This window comes from Electrophorus electricus, chromosome 2 (genome assembly GCF_041902795.1).
Source record: "Electrophorus electricus isolate QZ-2024a chromosome 2, ASM4190279v1, whole genome shotgun sequence".
In the NCBI taxonomy this organism is placed as follows: Eukaryota; Metazoa; Chordata; class Actinopteri; order Gymnotiformes; family Gymnotidae; genus Electrophorus; species Electrophorus electricus.
Window position 1 is genome coordinate 35,678,143 of NC_137498.1, and position 19,887 is coordinate 35,698,029.

General features: G+C 45.3%; 1 protein-coding gene across 4 annotated transcripts in view; it reads left to right on the forward strand.

Annotated features, from left to right (window-relative positions):
* slc25a13 (solute carrier family 25 member 13) overlaps window positions 1-19,887 on the forward strand; it is a 33,982-nt gene that overhangs the window by 12,399 nt on the left and 1,696 nt on the right. For all 4 annotated transcript variants that reach the window (XM_027012074.3, XM_027012075.3, XM_027012076.3 and 1 more), the window contains 12 exons: window positions 1,498-1,644; window positions 2,754-2,892; window positions 4,270-4,363; window positions 5,227-5,311; window positions 6,850-6,934; window positions 7,540-7,698; window positions 8,841-8,893; window positions 9,314-9,394; window positions 13,031-13,171; window positions 17,075-17,213; window positions 18,754-18,912; window positions 19,194-19,284. In XM_027012074.3, coding sequence (XP_026867875.1) covers window positions 1,498-1,644; window positions 2,754-2,892; window positions 4,270-4,363; window positions 5,227-5,311; window positions 6,850-6,934; window positions 7,540-7,698; window positions 8,841-8,893; window positions 9,314-9,394; window positions 13,031-13,171; window positions 17,075-17,213; window positions 18,754-18,912; window positions 19,194-19,284 — 1,373 coding nt within the window. The remainder of the gene's footprint in view (window positions 1-1,497; window positions 1,645-2,753; window positions 2,893-4,269; window positions 4,364-5,226; window positions 5,312-6,849; window positions 6,935-7,539; window positions 7,699-8,840; window positions 8,894-9,313; window positions 9,395-13,030; window positions 13,172-17,074; window positions 17,214-18,753; window positions 18,913-19,193; window positions 19,285-19,887) is intronic.

Genomic DNA, 19,887 nt, shown 5'->3' on the forward strand with positions numbered 1-19,887 from the left:
ATCCAAGGACAATTAAAGCAACAATAATTGCTGAGGCGGTCACAGCATTGGCTTTCTGAGGTATGGAGTCTTCCCTGCAGAATGAAAACCATGCTCCTGAAATGCTCGCAGTTGCAGTAAGTTAAGGTTTTAAGAGGCTGGAACTGTAAACTGGGAGGCCTGAGTCATGGCAGCTGCTCCATGTGGTGGTGGCTGTACCAGCCTGGCAGAATGCACGCCTGCTCCTGTTCTGGCTTTCTCTCCCCTACTTTTCAACATGAACTTGGTGTTCCTTTTTTCTCCCTGTGCTCCAGTCATCTTCTCTTATACTAAACTGTATATGTGTAAATTAAGGTGATTTATTTTATTATACAAATATGGTTGTTTTACAGACAGGTTGTTATTATCTATTTGAATTCACTTAGTATTACCAAGTTCTGTGGTCCTCTTATTCTGTACCGTGGAGTATGAAACTTTCTTGCTGGAATGGCAGATGGTCCCATGTCTCATGGTATTATTTGTAGTACCTTTTTTAAAGATCTGGCATAAAATACACATTCTCTTCTGTGCACTTTAATTCTCACAGCTTTTTAAAGTTTTGTTTTTATATATATATATATATATATATATATATATATATATATATATATATATATATATATATATATATATATATATAATATATATATAAATCTAACTCTGTTTAGCTCTTTAGACAGTGTTACACTGGCCTGATAGATTGTTTATCTCTATGTAGTTGAATGTGGTAGAACAGGTCTGGTATTTCTGAAATCATCTGAGGGGTTGCCTTTGAGTATATGCTTCCCATTCTTCATCATTTCTTGTGAAATGTGTGGATATTATTGTGGCAGCATGGCTGGATCTCAGTTTAACAATGCTACATTTGCATTTTACTTTCAGTGTACCAAGTACTGCAAAGTAATCTACCAAATTATATGCCCAGTTTTTCTTCATTCCTGGATTTTTGGCATTCATTCATTCATTCATTCATTCATTCATTTAAATAACCAAATCGGTTAAATAATAGAGTACATTATATAGGTCAGATTGGCCATAATGACAATCAAATAGAACTGTGTTCGGTTGGCAGATGGGGTTCAGAATCTGTGATTAATATCAACTGACAACTGCTGGATTCTAAGACTACCAGGATTGGCCAAAGTCCAACCGGGGGTGGCTTTTCTATCATTTACCTATTATTTATACTTGTAAAATACTGGGTTATTGAAACAGAAGCAACATCGCACAGCGGTTTATGCAGCTCATACATATTTGTGTTGAAAATGTGTGAGGAGCCTGGTGCATTGCACAGACAAGTCAAAGGTCAAAGGCCTTCATCTATATGGGAAAGTAGTAACCACCTTTATGCATTCAAATGTCTGCGCTTCAACACTCAGTTCAAAAGCTCCTACTGTAGTTCTCTGTGTGTGTGTGTGTGTGTGTGTGTGTGTGTGTGTGTGTGTGTGTGTGTGTGTGTGTGTGTGGACACCTCTACAGGAGATGCAGTTGGAGCATGCCAGACAGGCATTTGCACAGAGAGACAAGGCAAAGAGTGGCACCATCACTGCTCTGGACTTCAGGGACATCATGATCACCATCAGGCCCCACATGCTCACGCCGTTTGTTGAGGAGTGCTTGGTGGCTGTAAGACAGCTTTGCTTATGTGCTTGTTTGAGTTTCACAGTTGTTTTTAGAAGAAATCAGGAGTTTGTACAGAGTTAAGCAGACAGAAAAGCTATTTAAAGATAAACCTCTGCTTCAGAGCCTCTTAAGAGTGCATTAAAACACTGAAGACATATACTGTGTGTGTGTGTGTGTGTGTGTGTGTGTGTGTTTGTGTGTGTTGTGGCCTGTTTTGTAAACATACTGTTGAGTCTGTCATTTTCTTCACAGTGTGTGCCTTATAAACCTCAGGGTTCTGCTATATGTTTGTAAACGCACACTTGCAAACCCATTACAAATAAATTAAAGACAGTGTGCTCATCAGACCAAGTTTCCATACACACTCCTTTAATTTAGTTGATGTGAAAGATAAATTGAAATGGAAGCCTAAATATTTTTTTTTACATTATATTGTTTATTCCGCCCATGTCAGCTAGCAGACTGGTATTAACTGTTTCAGAACATGTGTATGTGAGGATTCTACAAATGTCCTCTTGGCAAGAAGGGCTTTGGGCACGCTGTTTGATTTGTGGCTGCTATTCTGCATCACTGTTTCTTCAAAGCACACAGCACCATCTAGTGAGAGGTGGGACTGATTTTCCGCACTCTTCCCACCCCCAACAGCCAAAGAGAGCAAGTCTGTATGTCCTTTTACTACAAAAAAGATTCACCCACATTCCAATTCTGTCATACAGTGAAATTCTAAAATTTATTTTAATTTAAAACACAAAAGGTGTGTATTTGGAGAGTATGCAGTATATGGGGAACTTGGATGTTTTAAGCCTTTTTTCACAAAGGCTATTAAAGGACTTACCTCATGCTACATTTTCTAATTTATATGTTCCTCATAAAAGAACTTAATTAAAGTGCCCCTGGGGCTTGAATCCGTATGAAATTACAAACAGTTCTTTTCTCCCCATACAACTCTGTGGCAACAAAGCTACATTTTTAACTAACTCACCCCACTGAGCACTAAATAAATACACACTTTGACTCATGTCTGTCACTCCTTCAAAAAAAAATTGAATGATTTTTTCTAAAAGAATGTTATTTTGTATGCATGTGCACGTGTGGGTGTTTTCCTAACACAGGCTGCCGGTGGCAGTACATCACACCAGGTCAGCTTCTCCTACTTCAACGGTTTTAACTCTCTGCTTAATAACATGGAGCTTGTTAGAAAGATCTACACTACCATGGCCAGCCATCACAGAGATGTTGAAGTCACTAAAGGTTGGTAGAGAAAACAAAGCAAGGCCATTGTTACCCATAATGCTGCTCTGTCTGTTGTCCCTGTGTTGGCTTTAATGACCAATGCCTGTCTCCCTCACCCTGTAATCGTTTGAATAGGTATGGCCCTCAGGAGTGTGATAGTGGCATGGGACATATGTATATTGAGGCAGCAGGAAAAATGCAGCATAAGAAATTATAGAAAATCGGAATTGTTTGCACTACCACATGGATCGGTACAATGAGCACCCCCTCCCATATTATTTCAGATTCTCTAATTCTGCTCCTTCACACATCTGGTAATACCAGAATAAAAATGTTAAAGATTATCTTTTAATACCAGAATAACAATGTTAACTATGATCCGGGCCTTGGCCCATGATAGGGCTCCATGGCCGCCTGCTGACCTGTGAAACAGCACAAATCCCCCACCCCCACTGGGCCCGATGTGCGGCTCTCTTTCACCCTGCCTGTGATGCTATCAGGCCCGCAGGAGACCGGGGTGGGGTGGGGTGGGGCGGGTTGGGGTGAATGTACCGTGGCGTTCCCCCAGAGACGGCTGGCCACCACTGGGAGCCGGGGCGTGCTTGCTTCCACGTCTGCATTTCAGTCTGAGCCTTGGCCGACAGGGTTTGTATGGGGTGCGCGACACAGGTTAGAGCCTGCCATGGCACCCCAGCCACGTTTATGCCTGCAAACAGCTGAATGGCAAGTACACATAAAGGAAAGGAAATGAAACCCTAACTCAGACATGCAGCACTGGGAATTTTACCTTCATCAGAATGAGTTTGGTGCACTTTTATGTCTTTGCGGCTACTGCACAGAATTGGAACCAAGAAAGAAAAGTGTAGCCTCAGGCTCATGACCTCATGCTAGTTGGTAACAGCCAATTAACATAAAGATGAATCTGTGTGGAGAGTGGAAGTGGCACATATAGAGGATTGTTTGTGCATGAGAGCAATGTTAAGAGTCAGGTGCCCATGCAATCTGTGACCACAGACCCTTCACACTCCAGAGCGTGTTTAAAGGCAGAGGTAAGCTGAGCTCGGCCCCATTCAATAAGGCTCTGTGTAAGAACACATGCTGCCCTTTTCAGAGCAGTCACTCTATACCAGTGGAGTGGGAATCCCACTGTAAAGCAGCCTGCCTCATCCTGCTCATTACCACTCAGCACTTAACCTTCACACTGCACCGATATTCAATACCTTCAGCTTCAAATCCAGCTTCTCAGTCTGAGAATGAAGGGTAATGAATGAGCAGGGACAGCCCTGGGAGCCCTCTGGTCAGAGGAATGCAATAATGATGGAAGTGCTGTTGTAGCTACTATGCTTTCTGAGTTGTGACTCACTCTCTTCTTTATTTCCGCTTTCTGTCGTTCAGAGGAGTTCATCATAGCTGCTCAGAGGTTTGGTCAGGTGACCCCCATGGAGGTGGACATCCTGTTCCAGCTGGCTGACCTGTCGGAGCCGCGTGGGTGAGTCATTGTGGAAGCTGGGCTGGGCTTGCTGAGTCATCAGCTGAGCATTACTGCAAGCTTCTGTGTGAAACTTGGGCAGAAGGGCTTAAAAGTGAGTATGAGCAGGTTTCCTCATGAGGGCTCACACCTGACTGTCACCTTCTGTCTTTCTGACACGCACCCTAATCAGGTCTCCTCTTTGTCACTTTCTACAAATTCCCCTGCTTCAGTCCAGTGTAATTTGATAGGAAACAGTTTGGTCATTTGTATACTTTGAGGATACACATAACCCTCCTTGTTTGGCTGGGTATTGGGATGAAGCACCAGCCTACAGTATTACAGCAATACACATATTCAAATGCACACTCCAATCTAATACCTAATGCATCTATATATTACAAAAATATTTGCAGCAGGTTAATCCATAATCTGCTTGCTCTTGGGGGAACCATGTCAACATAGGAGTTATGTGTACGTGGAGTTGGTTAAATCAACTGCTAGTGCCTTAAAATCCTGTTTTTGAATGTTGGTGAAGGGCAGGATGGTCTTGCCCAGGAAAGGCCACCTGACTGTACACCTTTGGCTTCCTCAGGAGCCTTGCAGCATCCCGTGGGTGGTAATTGTTTTCTACATGATATTATTTCTTTGCCATGTGATATGGTAATAGGCCCCTTCTTGCTGTAATTGGAGATGCTTGAGATAATTGCTTCACATAGACGTTATGCTTTGAAAGGGGAAGCACAGGTATGGGAAAGACATTGAAGAATGTTTGGAACTCAGACCTGTTTGAAAAGTGGTATGTCATAACATTGAACAGTAAAAGCTTCCTGGAGCAGTTTGATGGGAAGTGAATCTTTCCCCTGCCTTTCCCCGCTCAACAGGCGCGTTGGTTTAGTGGACATCGACAAGATCGCCCCACTGGAGGAGGGAGCCCTACCCTACAACCTAGCGGCGGTCCAGAGACAGGTACCACAGAAGAGAACTAGATTCACTTGCACACAGTAGCTGCATTGCTTCAATATTTATGGTTTCTCATTGTAATTCATCTGGAGCGGTGTTATGCACAGCCTTTGAAAGACTAATGGTCCCTTGATATTGTGTTGTTGCTTCCCCCCCCCCCCATTTACAGCCTTGTCATAAAAAGGGTTGGTTTATAAGCTTTAAATATTCAGAGTCCTCACTCAGTCTTGATGTTGTTGCAATAAGAACAGTGATGTGTTTTGTGAGTGCTTTTAATTTAACTTGGAGCTACTAAAAACGGTGCACTGGCACTTGGTTTTTCTTTTTCTTTTCCAGCAACTGTTACGGCCATAGCAGCGAGAAAGAAAAAAAAGCGAATATCTGAAGCTGTCGTCAACGTGTAGTACACATGTATAAAAAGTTGTAAATAAAATGCAAGCCCAGCAGTGGAGGAAAGTTATCACTCTCCATGGGCAGCTAGGAGGGAAATAAAAACAGACACAGAGGTTTGTGCGGGGAGAAGAGGGAGAGGGAGAGAGAGAAGGACAAAGATTGGGAGAAAGAGAGAGGGAAAGAGAAAGAGGGATGCTGTATTTGTGTTTTTATTTTGTCAGAAGCTATGCTTCCAGACGTGCTAAGGGCTGAGTTATTCTTCCATGGTGGGTAGTCCGAGGCAGGGGCCCCAAGCAGAGACGCCAGTCCCACCACAACGAGCAGCTCTGGGCTGTGGTCTGGGCCTGTGGGCTACAGGCCAGCTTTTCCCCAACCATCCCATCACTCTACTCTCCTAGGCCACCCCCAAGAGAAAAGCCAGGGGTGTGTGCCAGGGGTCCTGTGAGCCCTTGACAAGTGGTCCTGTTTCAAGGGAGTGGTACAAATGCAGGGCGGGCAGGGCGACAGGTATCTCTGGCGGGGAATGTGGCACGGAATGCTTGGCTGGTTCTAATTCTCCTTTCACTCTTCACTGTCGGGCTGCAGTCAAAGTTGGTCCTGGACATTGGATGCTTGCTTCACTAACACTGTTCCTTCCACTACAACACTCAACCAGAATAAAATTTAAATATAATAAAATACAATTCAAAATCCTAACTGAACTTTTCTCTCAGAATGGGGAAACTGTATTAAAGCCGTCAGGTTTCAGAAGGTGCTTTTCTTTTAAGCATGCATACTTTGACCAGGGACCTGAATTGAATTGAATAGAATGCATAATCAATATTTTATGGTCAGTAATTATTTGATTTAGCTTAATTATTTGATTTAGTCTTTTTGAGGGTGGTCTGATAAATATAAGATGTGATCAGTTTAATCTGCAAGGCATGGGCTACATCTGACCAAATATGCACAATGGAAATTTTGTTGATGTCAAACATAGTTGGGATTCTTTCACAGAGGAATGAATTCTTAATGGGAAATGGGGTTTGTAGAACTATTTGAGAAATTATTACTTGAAATATCATTTGACAAAATGTTGATCCTAACTCACTTCCTTTCTCTTTCTATCTCTTTCTACCTCTTATTCTCTGACTGTTTGTCTGTGTAAGCAGCAGTCTGGTGGGGACCTGTCCCGCTCTGTTCTGCTTCAAATAGCAGAGTCTGCGTACAGGTTCACCCTGGGCTCATTGGCTGGGGGTGAGTCACGCATCATTGTGCCTCAGCTCCTTTACCTGCCCTGCCCTATCCCCTCTTCTCACCACAGTGCAAGGGGGTGGGGGGCAAGTAAAAAACAAAGGCTGCCCTATTTCCTTCAGAGGGGCCGATCTAACCTGCTTAAGAAGGAGACAAGAGTATGCATGGGAACCTCCTGTATGGAATCTTTTGTACCTGAGAGTGATCAGAGGGGTGTGTCTGTGTGTGTGTGTGTTTTTGTGTGTGTGTGTGTGTGTGTGTGTGAGATACAGAGAGAGTAGGTGGTGCTTGGCTTAGTGCTTGGCTCCAGACTGGCTCTCTTGGGGGAGACAGGTTAATAAGGAGGTAGCGTGCGGCCGGTTCGCTCTTTAATTAAGCCTGTCGGCCCTGTGTCCCCACGGTGTCCAGTGCAGACCTGTCAAATAAGGCCTGGCTGATGAGCCCGCAATCTTCTCACACTTATTTCCTCACTTGTACTTACTCAGACATACACTTCCCCATCACCACCCTTGCACAATTGAAAAGAACTGCTACCATTTTCCACTAATTTCCATGTTAGATTGGAAGCCCTGCGTTTTAACACCCCTTCCTTTGTGTCTGTGCATTAGCTGTGGGTGCTACGGCTGTCTACCCCATTGACTTGGTGAAGACACGCATGCAGAACCAGCGCTCCTCGGGCTCCTTCATTGGAGAGCTTATGTACAAGAACAGCTTCGACTGCTTCAAGAAGGTGCTGCGCTACGAGGGCTTCTTTGGCCTCTACAGAGGTCAGTGCCCCCAGGCTGCACAGCTACTATGGACCTGCTCTGGATATGGCTTTCAGAAAGGAGTAGACAGGGCTCCTGCGCCCAAAAAACACCCCAGCATGCTCGGAAGGCCATATGCAGAGGAGACAAAAGGCACATACTGGTATTTAACCATGAGGTGTATGAATGCAGACAGGGCTTTTTAAATCTCTGAATGTCACTATAGTGACCAGAGTAGTCTTTAGTGGAGTTTTACTCTTTGCAGCTATTGGCAAGGTTGTTCCAGATCATGTCACTGTTGGGATTGAAATCTTGACAGGCAGGAATGAGACCCACATAAATTGTATTAAAGATACGACCAGCTCATCCTAGACTGGATCAAGCTAACAAAGGGGATAGAACCTTCATTTCCCACAGAGTGGGGAGTCCTGAGTGGAACTCTGGTAAGAACACCCCCTATAACTCAAAGATGCATCCAACAGCTGAGATCAGTCCAGTAAGAAAACAAGCCCACTTAATAACATTGTGAAAAAGTTTGTTTACTGAAGAGTGAAGTCCCTTTGTGAACTTTGTGAACACTGGCTCGTCACTCTCTTTGAAACCGCAAGTAAGCAAGCATCATGAGAGAGCAGTAGGTGCTTAAATGCATGATTACGTTTGAAAGAATGATTAGTGTGTTCGCTGGCTTAAGCTTGCACAGAGAGCACACCACAAGCAGCTCGGCTCTGATGTTGCTATGTAGCCAAGCCGACCCTTACTCACCCACACCGTTAAAACTGTTACTGCTGGGCTTGTGTGAGAGTGCGTGTGTTTGCAATTGTGTTTGTGTGTGTGTGAGCACAGGTTTAGTTTATCCTCACGACTTTCAATTCCTCTTTTTCAGTGCTTGTTCAGGCTAGGATTCTGAGTGTGGTAATTGAAGCCTATGTAAACTTTGGTTAAGCTTGCTTTTAAGGGGAGGAAATGGATTTTTCTTTCACATGCATTGCGCTGCTGCCATCCCAGTATCTGAGCACCCCACATCAATAGTGCTCGCTGCCGTCAGGCTGGTGGGCGTATTTGGGTGCATGGGGTCAGCTTTATATTGAGGAAATTTCTCCTGGCCATGAGTTGTGCTTCCTTAAGCTCCCCTCTTTTTTAATCATCTTGTTTCCTGATTATAGGGCTGGTACCGCAGCTTCTGGGTGTGGCTCCCGAGAAAGCCATAAAGCTTACAGTAAGTGCTCAGCCCTCACCACATCAGCCTGGGCCTGTTCACCATCTCACCACTCCACTCCCCAAAGACACGCGTTTGTGTCCGCCTCAACCCACTGAGCTCACACACACACACACACACACACAAAAACTATGTAAAGACTGCTCTGTTTACAGGAACATCATGTTTTGTTTTTTTTGTTTTTTTAGGTATTGTTATCTTAGTCAATTTAGAAAAACCAACTCAGTGATTTACTTCCAGCGGTTACTGGAACATTCTGTTAACTACCTAGCTGTGACTCCTGTTACTCTAGACTGAGGTGCTAAAGAGCTAAACTTCTGTTTGATTATTTGAAGTGGATCTAACATTGTGGCTGTGGCTGGGCTGGTCACTTGTTGTAGAGTAACATGTCTGCTTATGTCACTGCCTTTTCTTCCTCAGGTAAATGACTTTGTAAGAGGAAAAGCCATGCAGAAAGATGGCACTGTCCCATTGCCCTTTGAAATCCTGGCTGGTGGATGCGTGAGTGAACCCTTTAATTGTGCTTCAGTTTTAAATATACATCAAAACAGTTCATGTAGAGCACGTATTGGACTCTTCTACAGTCTTGCAGAGGTTAAGGAACACAGGAGGGTTTAGCTGTGAGTGTTGGTGAGAGTTCAGTGGGCGGGGGGGGGGGGGGGGGGGGCATTCTTCATTCTTCACCTTTTGTTATGTGACTGAAAAGGCACTTCAGCCCCATCAGGTCTTAAAGCGCACTTTAAACCCTCGCCTTAGTGTCCGCTCACCTCAAGATCACACGCCACAGTGCTAGCATGGCTGCTTTATCATGTTACAGTGTCCAAAGCTGCTCTTAGGGTCAATGACCCTTTGCATTATCAATGAGCCAGTGGCAGAGTAGGAGGGCAGCAGTGGAGCTGTTCCCATGGGCTCTGCTCCATGTCTCCTCTCTGCACAGACAGCCAGCCAAACAGCTTCAGCTGGGCTCCTTGTTTTTGGGCCTTTTTCATGTAAGACATCCATTTGGACATCAGAGCCTCTTTCTTTGAGCTTAGAGTAGCTGGGCTATTTGTGCCCTGTAGCACTGCACTCTGTGTGGGTGAGGGTGTGTGACCTGACCTAGGCTCAGGTGTTGCCTGTGAGAGAGGCAGACAGGCGTGTTACCTGAGAGGCCAGCATGTTTGATCAGTGAGCTTTCCGACTGCTCCCTTCTGCTCCAAACCTGCACCATCTCCACTCCTCCTTCAAAGAGGTGCTTTCATTAGTCTGGCCCTCACCAATGCCCAATGTACAGCACCACACACTTCACTGCTGGGTGCAGAGGTTTGTAGATAAATGTAGCAGCCACTCACATAATTACGTGACTTGACTAAACTGTCATGAGTGCTCCTGACCCCCAGGAGCGGTGATATTTAGTCTGCATTTCTCCAACAGAAGCATTCCTCTGCCACATGCACAGTGTGCTTGCTTGTGCCTGGCTGACTGCGTGTGCTCTCCCTTGTGAGCTTTTTCTGACAGCTCCTTTCATCCGGGCCACGTTCTGGCTGCTCAGGCTGGCACTCCGCCCGCCCTTTCTCACGCCTCTCCACATGCCACGCACCCTCGGCCCTGTTTATTGACACTGTAGTCATGGCAAATTGGCTGGATTTATTTGGCTTTTGGGGGGAGACTAAACTGCTGATCTGAGCATGGCGAACACTGCTATCTCAGTAGGGTCACCGTGGTGATAGAAAGACATAGCCAGGCTTATGGAAAAATGCAGGGCTGGTGGTTAATACATTTTTTGTGAGGCTTTTAGACTGTTAAGTGCTCTCCTGTCCTCTCTTCTCCTCTTCTCTCCTCTCACATTGCAGCGTCTGAATTAGACTCTTGACAGTTGCCAAGACTTAATAATTATTTGGTAAGAACAGCATGCCTCGCAGACCGAGAAGTTGGCTGGATGCTTATCTCGTGTTTGCTAGCCCTCATTTGAGGGCCGGATTACTCAAAATACTTGCACAGCCAATGTAACGAGCAGCAGAGAGTGGCGATAAACATGGCAAGCATACACTGATGCTTTGTTCATTTTCAATGTGAAGAGTAAAGCGATGTAATTTAGCCCACCTAATGTTTAAGCCTTTGTAATGCTTTGTTAGTCTGTTGTGAAATGGTTTTTCTTTTTTTTATGACCTTGCTCCCCCATATCTGCGCAGACATGCCCGTGTAATAAGCGCTGGAGAGATCGGCCGACACCCATGGATGTGTGAGTGAATATTAATGGAGGAGAGCTAATCTTAACGCCTAGTGCTAAGCTATTGTTTTCCTAAGAGGAATGGTCCTGTGTATAACTATGTGAGGCAGTGCTTACGCAGCACTCTCTGTGTGTGTCTGTGTCCTGGGGATCTGATCTTGGAAGGGGAGGGTGTCTCAGGTAAACATCCACCACACCCAGCTTCCCTGCCTGCCTCTGGGCCTCACCCTGCCTTGTAATTAGGGCTGAATGATCAGGGCTGCCAGTGCCGCCATCACTCCCCATAATCCTGACCCCATTTTTCTCATGGCGCACTCTAAATGTGTCTCCCTCAGCTGATTAAGCTATTGTCTCCCATTAACCGCTGTCCTTGTTTGTTTATTATTTGTTTTCCTTTTTTCGCTAACTCTTTAAATGTCCAATTAGTACCCAGTTGATATTATTGAACAACCTGGCCTGAGCTTCCCTCTTCAATTTTAGCGTGCCATTCCTTGCCAAAACAACTTTAAAGAGCTTGCTCTCGTGGCTGATGCTCTAATTAACTATAAAAGATCATTTTCCACATAAATAGCGATTAGGTTTTTGCTGTGAGCTGGGAGAGGCAGGCAGCTTGCTCTGCCAGGCTGTGCTCATTTCCCCTGGAAGGGAAGTGTGGGTCATTCTGCTCAGTTCTATTTAAAGTGCACCTTCAATGAGATGATTATGATCTTTCCCTCAGAATATGGTAATGCTTACTAAATGGTTTTTTCCCGCTTTTTTAAAATGTGCTCACTCATACGATTGAGGCTCATTTACTGTGTTCCCGTAAGACAGAGCCACGTGCACAATTCCCCATTCACATTGCTGAGGAACAGGGGGAGAGGAGACTAACAACAAACAAACAGTGAAGGCCTTATTTTTCTGAAAAAAGCGAGGTCAAGCGAAAGAAGAGAAATCCATGGAAACAAGATTTCCATCTAATTGCGCCTGTGCCTGCTTATCCTGCGTGCAGCCTCAGTAACCAGAAGCAACTGGGGTGGGGGGGGGGTCATGTAGGCGGCACGCTGGCACCCTGGCGGTTGAGATGTGTCAAAGTGCGCCCGCGGTCGTCCCAGATACGGCCGCTTCAGAGTAGGGTGGTTTTCAAAGAGCTTAGAGAGGACCTGTTCCAGCCTGTGCTGCCTGGCTTGATGTGCCGTGTGAATGAGAGGCTGGAGACATGAAGCTGCATTTGTCTCCCAGAGACCCCTTAGGGCCTGCTCTCTGTCTGACATCTCCACCATGCTCTGGCTTTGAGTGGCAGGGACACATCTGTATGGGAGCTAATGTTTGATCTTGCTCAAACCCTGTTGAAAGCATCATCTGCAGTGACCTTAATGGTGTGGGACATCTCTTTGACAGTAGTCTATGTAACATCTTGCCTGAAACATGGTTTGACTTGGCTCAGCTGACCCTTCTAGCGTGCGTCCCATTCTTGTTCTGATTATCTCTCCTATCAACTCTCACACAAAACTCAATCATTGGGGAAATTTATAATGATAGATTAAGGCTAGTAGGATGGTTTCTTATTAAATGCAGTTGCAGAAAAAGGGTGTAAAATATTCATTTTAGAGAAGGAGATGTCAACAACGGTGTAGTACAACACTGAATTGTGTAATATATCCATACAAATAACATGCACTGGAGTCCATGCATTGTTAAGTAATTGAGAAGTGATCAGCAATACAAATCACAATATGTATGGAAGGTAAAGGAAGGTATAACTTCAGAGTGCACTCTGATATTTGGCCAGACTTGTGGAAATGAGATTTCCATATTCCAGTTACATCCAGTCAAGCTAAGATTTCCTTTATAAATACACCATAACCTGTGTTTTCAGTTGCAATTTCTTTGTTAAGTCACCAAACCCTGTGTGTCTATTTGTGTATGCATGTGTGTGTGCTTTCCAGGCTGGAGGCTCACAGGTAATCTTCACGAACCCACTAGAGATTGTGAAGATCCGGCTGCAGGTGGCTGGGGAGATCACAACAGGGCCACGCGTCAGCGCCCTTTCAGTCATGCGTGACTTGGGCTTCTTCGGTTTGTACAAGGTGTGCTAGCTTGCTCGCTCTGCTCCAGCTCTCCCTCTCGTCAGCAGACTTGGAGTGCCTGTACTGATGGCAACACAAACTCGGTTATTAAATGCTACATGTAGCAGCTCCAGCATGATAGTCTGTTTGATCTCCTGCACTGCTGGATATTCCAGGAGCAAAAGATCATCTCCAGCCTCCTAGTGATGTTCTTTCACGCAGACTGGGCTGTCTGCAGGGCTCCCCACACCACCCACCCACTCACACATCCACCCCCCCACACACACACCAAGACAACACACCACCGCACACACATGCACCCACCAACACCAATGGCATCAGAGCGCAATCGACCCCCTGTGGGTTGCTGTGTGGTTTTTGGGTTCATACAGGCAGAAGCAGCATCACACCCCACCTGGAATCTGTTTGCACGAGCATGCCTGCGGCTCCTGCTTCGGCCCAGCCCAGAGAGAGCCAGCCCTTGCATTCCTGTGGCTTGGACAGCAGGCGGTTGTGGAGAGGGTGTGTTTTGGGGTAAACAACATAGTGGGACTGCCATGATGTAGTTTGGCTATATCTCATCCAGCAGACTTATCCCCTGACAGTGTGTGAGCGAGTAACCAGCATGTCCATCTCTCCACTCATGATACATGCTACACTAATTATATAAAAGCACTAATCACAGTGCTATGACACAAGGACAGTTTCTACAGTTTTTTTTATATGGCTATTGTAGTGGAGTTTTTAAACGATATAGGGCATTGATATTTGTTCATTTTTGGAATGCCACTTGTTTTTTTGCCATTTTGGGTTTTTTTTTTTCTTGGATTTGGGTGTATCATATTATCCAGGTATTAAAGTTTCCAAATCAAAAGTATTATCTTGAACCTTTCATGAAATAACTAGTGCCCTAGATATATCAGCAAAATGAGTCCATACAATATGGGAAATAAGTACATCAATACACCTGTTTCTTGAAGACCCAAGTGAAAGTGTGTGTGTGTGTGTGTGTGTGTGTGTGTGTGAGCGTGAGAGAGAGATGCTGGTGGAGGTGTGTTGCTCTAGTCAGGTAGTCTCCAGGGCTCACCTGTCAGCCTGTCGTGGGAAAGAAGCTTTTATTTCAGTGCACTCGGGTGAGAGAGGGGCATATAACAGCCTGTGTGTGTGTGTGTGTGTGTGTGTGGGTGTGTGTGTATAAGAATGCCGGATCTGGCCCCTGTGCTCTGTCCACATCTCTGCTGAGCTCTGTGGACAATGTGCATTGAGTGGCAAGGACGCGCTACAGCCTGTGTGTCCCAGACGGCCTGGCTCCTCTGTCCCGGCCCAGGCACAGAGCTGCCTTTGTCAATCTAGTTACCCCGCCTCTCTGTGGCTGCCGCCACCATGGGCCCCGCCACTACTCCCTGCAGCTCCAGAGGAAGAGCCATGTTCACAAACGCGTGCATGCACCAAATCCACTTGAAACACACACACACACCCCTTCTCCCCAGCTGTGAGGCTGCCAGGGTGTTGTCGAGTTAGCGCGTGTGGCGAGGGCCACTCAATCCAGATGTTGCTGTCCGTGGGGTGGCAGTACGCTGATGAGGCAGGCCCAGAGCTCCACCACAGCACCACTGCTTGCGTTTACCCCCTCCGGCCTTCCAGCAGGCACGCTGCCCTGAGCGATGAGAGACTTGTTCGCAGACAGAGATACAGCGGGTGATATAAGTATTGAACACATCACCAATTTTCTGTGTATGTGTGTGTGTGTGATGCTATTGACATGAAATTATCACCAGATGTCGGTAACAACCCATCCAATCCACACATGCAAAGAAATCAACCATAGATGTCCATAAATTATGTTTAAGAATGAGAAATGACACAGGGAAAAAGTATTGAACATGCTTACTGAAATGTATTTAATACTTCGTACAAAAGCCTTTGTTGGTGATGTCAGCTTCAAGGCGCCTCCTGTATGGAGAAACTAGTCGCATGCATTGCTCAGGTGTGATTTTGGCCCATTCTTCCATACAAACACTCTTCAAATCCTGAAGGTTCTGTGGGCTCCTTCTATGAACTCTGAGCTTTAGTTCCTGCCATAGATTCTCAATTGGATTGAGGTCAGGTGATTGGCTGGGCCATTCTAGCAGCTTTATTTTCTTTCTCTGATACCAATTGAGAGTTTCCTTGGCTGTGTGTTTGGGATCATTGTCTTGCTGAAATGTCCACCCTCGTTTCATCTTCATCATCCTGATAGATGGCAGCAGATTTTTATGAAGAATGTCTCGGTACATTTGTCCATTCATCCTTCCTTCAATTATATGAAGCATGCTAGTCCCGTATGCTGAAAAACAGCCCCACACCATGATGTTCCCACCTCCACACCTCACTGTTGGTATGGTGTTTTTGGGGTGATATGCAGTGCCTTTTGACCTCCAAACATGGTGTGTATTATGGCATCCAAAGAGTTCAATTTTGGTCTCATCTGACCAGACTATATTCTCCCAGTATTTCACAGGCTTGTCTAAATGTTGTTGAGCAAACTTTAAATGCAATTCAACATGCTTTTTCTTCAGCAATGGAGTCTTGCGTGGTGAGCGTGCATACAGGCCATAGAGGTTGAGTGCATTACTTATTGTTTTCTTTGAAACAATTGTACATGCTGATTGCAGGTCTTTCTGTAGCTCTCCACAGGTGGTTCTTGGCTCTTGGACAACTCTTCTGATAATTCTTTTCACTCCTCTGTCTGAAATCTTGCAGGGAGCACCTGGTCATGGCCGGTTTATGGTAAAATGATGTTCTTTCCACTTCTGGATTATGGCCCCAACAGTGCTCACTGGAACCTTCAGTAGTTTAGAAATTCTTCTGTAACCAATGCCATCAGTATGTTTTGCAACAATAAGGTTGTGACAGTCTTGAGAGAGCTCATAGGTTTTACCCATCATGAGATGTTTCTGGTGTGGCACCTTGGTAATGAGACATCTTTTTATAGGCCATCAGTTGAACCAGCTGATATTAATTTGCACTAAGTGTCAGGATTGCTTTCTAATTACTGATAGATTTCAGCATGTGTCATGACTTTCCATGGCTTTTGCACCTCTTTCTTCGTGCGTTCAATACGTTTTCCCCTGTGTCATTTCACATTATTACACATAACTTAATTTATGGACATCTATGGTTTGATTTCTTTGCATGTGTGGATTGGATGAGTTGTTACCAACATCTGCTGAGAATTTCATGTTAATAGCACCTTTAGAAATATATTTACTTAGAAAATTGGTGACGTGTTCAATACTTATTTCACTTGCTGTAGCTCTGCTGCGCTACATATGTAGAAGGGGCAGATTAAGCTGGGAGATAAATTAAGCCTGTCTAAAGAGCACTCAGGACTGGAGTAAAAGTGCTGGCCTGAGCATGGAGGCACTCCAGCTCCTCTCCTGGCTGCCCTCCAGGCTGGTGGCAGTCAAGACCCTCAAGCTTGTTGGAGATCCAGCTTTGTTTGCATTGGAAGACTGTGATGCTCCACACTGTCTCTCGCCTTTTACATTTGCTCTCTTTCCCTCTTACATTCTAAGGAAGGCACAGGAAGAGTTTCAAATTTCCAAAATGTTCTCAATTGCTTATTTAAAGTGTGAGGCCATACGTTGAGGGTTTTAAGACAGACAGAAAGTCTGACACACAAACACCCAAAGGAGCATGCACACACATATACCGCATAATTCCCAAGGTCTGACATTAATACACCATAAACCAAAATCCCAGAATACCTCACCAAACTACAATGCTCCTGTGGTTACTGGAATGGGAAAAAGGCCATTCATCTGAAAACATTACACCGTGAGGAGCTTTACGTCCTGTATTAAACGACATGGAAACAGTAAAAAGAAGTTGTAATTCTGCAAGTTTACAAGTGTCTCTCTGTGTCTCCTCCCCTCCCCCCAGGGTGCGAAGGCCTGCTTCCTGAGAGACATCCCCTTCTCAGCCATCTACTTCCCCTGCTACGCGCACGTCAAGGCGGCCCTGGCCGACGATGAGGGTCGGGTGGGGCCTGGCAGGCTGCTGCTGGCTGGGGCGGTGGCGGGTAAGTGGTCATGCACTCCCCGCCAGTGCTTCTCGCTAGCGCCTCTCGCTAGCGCCTGCCACCGTTGGCTCCGCTGTGGTTGGCCTTAATTAGAGTGCTCAGTGATTTAGACTGCCTTTTTTGAAGTGCAGCGCGCCTGCCAAGGGTCGGATACTTTCCACTGTTAATATATAGGAACTGGCAGCTGGCTTTCAGCTTGTGAGGGTTAAAAAAAAATAATTAAAAAACAGAAAAAAAACCTCCAGGTCCACAAGTAGCAACACTGCAAGACCAATAAACAGATCTTACAATGCTGGCATGGCATGGGCAAACCTTTCAAGATCTCTCTTTTTCTCATCGTGTATAAAATATGATCCTAGATCTGGTGGTGTTTTTTAAATATTTTATTTTCGTGGTTCATCTTTAAGAAAACATCATTTTAAAAGTGACTGTGTTTGCCAAGCCAGCGTGGTTTGGAGCAGCAGTAAAGGAGAATTAATATTTATTTCTAATCCCTTTTCTCCTGATGAATGTGTCCGTTTTACTGCTCTCCGTTGGCCCAGAACGCACCATGAGATGGAAAAGCCATGTATGGTTAAAGCAAGCATGCCATTCCTGCCTGCCACCAGCATTTTATTTTTGTCAGTGCTGCCGGCTGGTTAAAACACACTTTAAGATTAGGTATGCCTGTACAGCAGGCATCATTCGTTTCATCATTTAACAGTAGCTAATTGAAAATTGAATTATATACTTGGTTTGCCCACCATTATTTGTGTAGCAGAATTCTGGATCCTAGCTAGAGCTTGCCCAGCTTCTGTAGGCAGATCCGGACGTGGCCCTGTGACACTCGCCCTCGGCCTCCAATGGCTAAAGTGGCAATAAGTCTGTGCTGGTGGATCCGAGAGCCCGCATACCCTATTCAGCCCTATCCGGGGGCCTCTCTGCTTCTCCCTACAGGGGAACAGATGTCCGCTGTGCAGGTGGGCTCTCCAGGTCAGCCCTTGAGTGGAGAGATGGTTGGCCTATCAGAGCAGAATGGCCTGCCTTGTGTAGTAAAGAAAAACGGCAATGAATGTGGGTGAGCGTGGGCCTGATAATGATACTGCTTGTTCAAGCGGCCATTGGTGATTGAGACCATTCAGAGCTGAAGTGGAGCAGTGGGGCACAGGCACGGGGCCTCCACGCAGGCCAGGTTTGTGTCACTCCCATTACTGGCTATTGTGTGCCCCCTCTAGCAGGACAGGACAAGGGTCAATCAGTGACCCATGCTTTAGCGCTCAATCAGGGCTTGAATATAAAAATGAAGTCCGTCTTTCCGTGGTGTTTTCTCTGAAATATTTCTTTTCAGGCTTAGAGATTGCAATTACTTTACAATGGACAAGAAGTGAAGGAGAGAAAGGATGTTTGATCATAGCGGAGAATTTGATTTTTCTGGCTTGCTTGTTGGTTATTGGTTTAACTGTCGCTTTTCTTTCTGAATAATATTTACATAAATTAATAAACCTGATCTTCATAACCATATTTAATAGCTCCAGTAAGAGGGATCATTCTGTGTTTTTAGGTATGCCTGCAGCATCTCTGGTGACCCCTGCTGATGTTATCAAGACCAGGTTACAAGTGGCAGCCCGTGCAGGCCAGACCACATACAGTGGACTGATTGACTGTTTCTGGAAGATTCTACGGGAGGAGGGACCTCGCACCTTCTGGAAAGGAGCTGCAGGTACCTGCTGACTGACTCCTGACAGCCACGCAAAGAATACCATACAGTTCACAACAGATTTATAACAGGCCCTTCTCTTTTTCCTTTCCAACTTAATTATGTGATAGAGCTTTATCAGCAGCTGTGTTCACTTGACCTCTTTCAAAGGATCTGTTAGGATTTTTGAGGGTGCTCTGAATAAGGCCTGTCTAAGAGAGGGCCAGCTTGATTGAGGTGTGCTGTGAGTGACCCCTTGTTGATCCTTTAATTAAAGGTAATAGATTTTTTTCTCTCTCCTCAAGCACGAGTGTTCCGCTCCTCACCTCAGTTTGGCGTTACGCTGGTGACCTATGAGCTGCTGCAGAGATGGTTCTACATCGACTTTGGTGGACAGTAAGTGTCTTTCCCTTTCTCTCTCCCTCCCCTTCTGTCTCACCTGAATACAGGGCTTTATGATAGCCTCTTAATAGGCTGCTTTTCAGATGCCACAGCCTTTTAATCTGGGGGTGGGGGGAGGAAAATAGGCCAAAAGGAATAGGACATGCGCTATGGCTGCACAGAGAACTGAAATGTCAGGAAATCTCAGACTGATTGATGGCTCTTTAGAAAAGGCTGGCCTCATATAAAACACCTTCATCTTCCCAGGCACTTCATTATGGCTTATAATGCTGGAAGAGGCTTGTGCCTGGAAGAGCATGTTTCCTTTTTAAAGCAAGTACTTTGACTGAAAGCTCTCTGTTGTGGCCAGAGAGGACTGTCACTGTGTGATTTTAGTAGTGGTGGACAGTGTCTTTATAGGGGTTTAAGGTGACGTTTCTAGAAATGGTCATTTGAGGCTTCATGACTTTGAGTCTCAGACAGGAAGAGTGGCTCGGCCTGTCCTGGGGTTTCAGTTCTTGGTAAAACAGATCCTATTTTCCCATGGAATATTGCTGAAGTATGTGAAAGACATCATCACATATATGGATTTTTCTATAGACTGATTTTTAGCGTAGA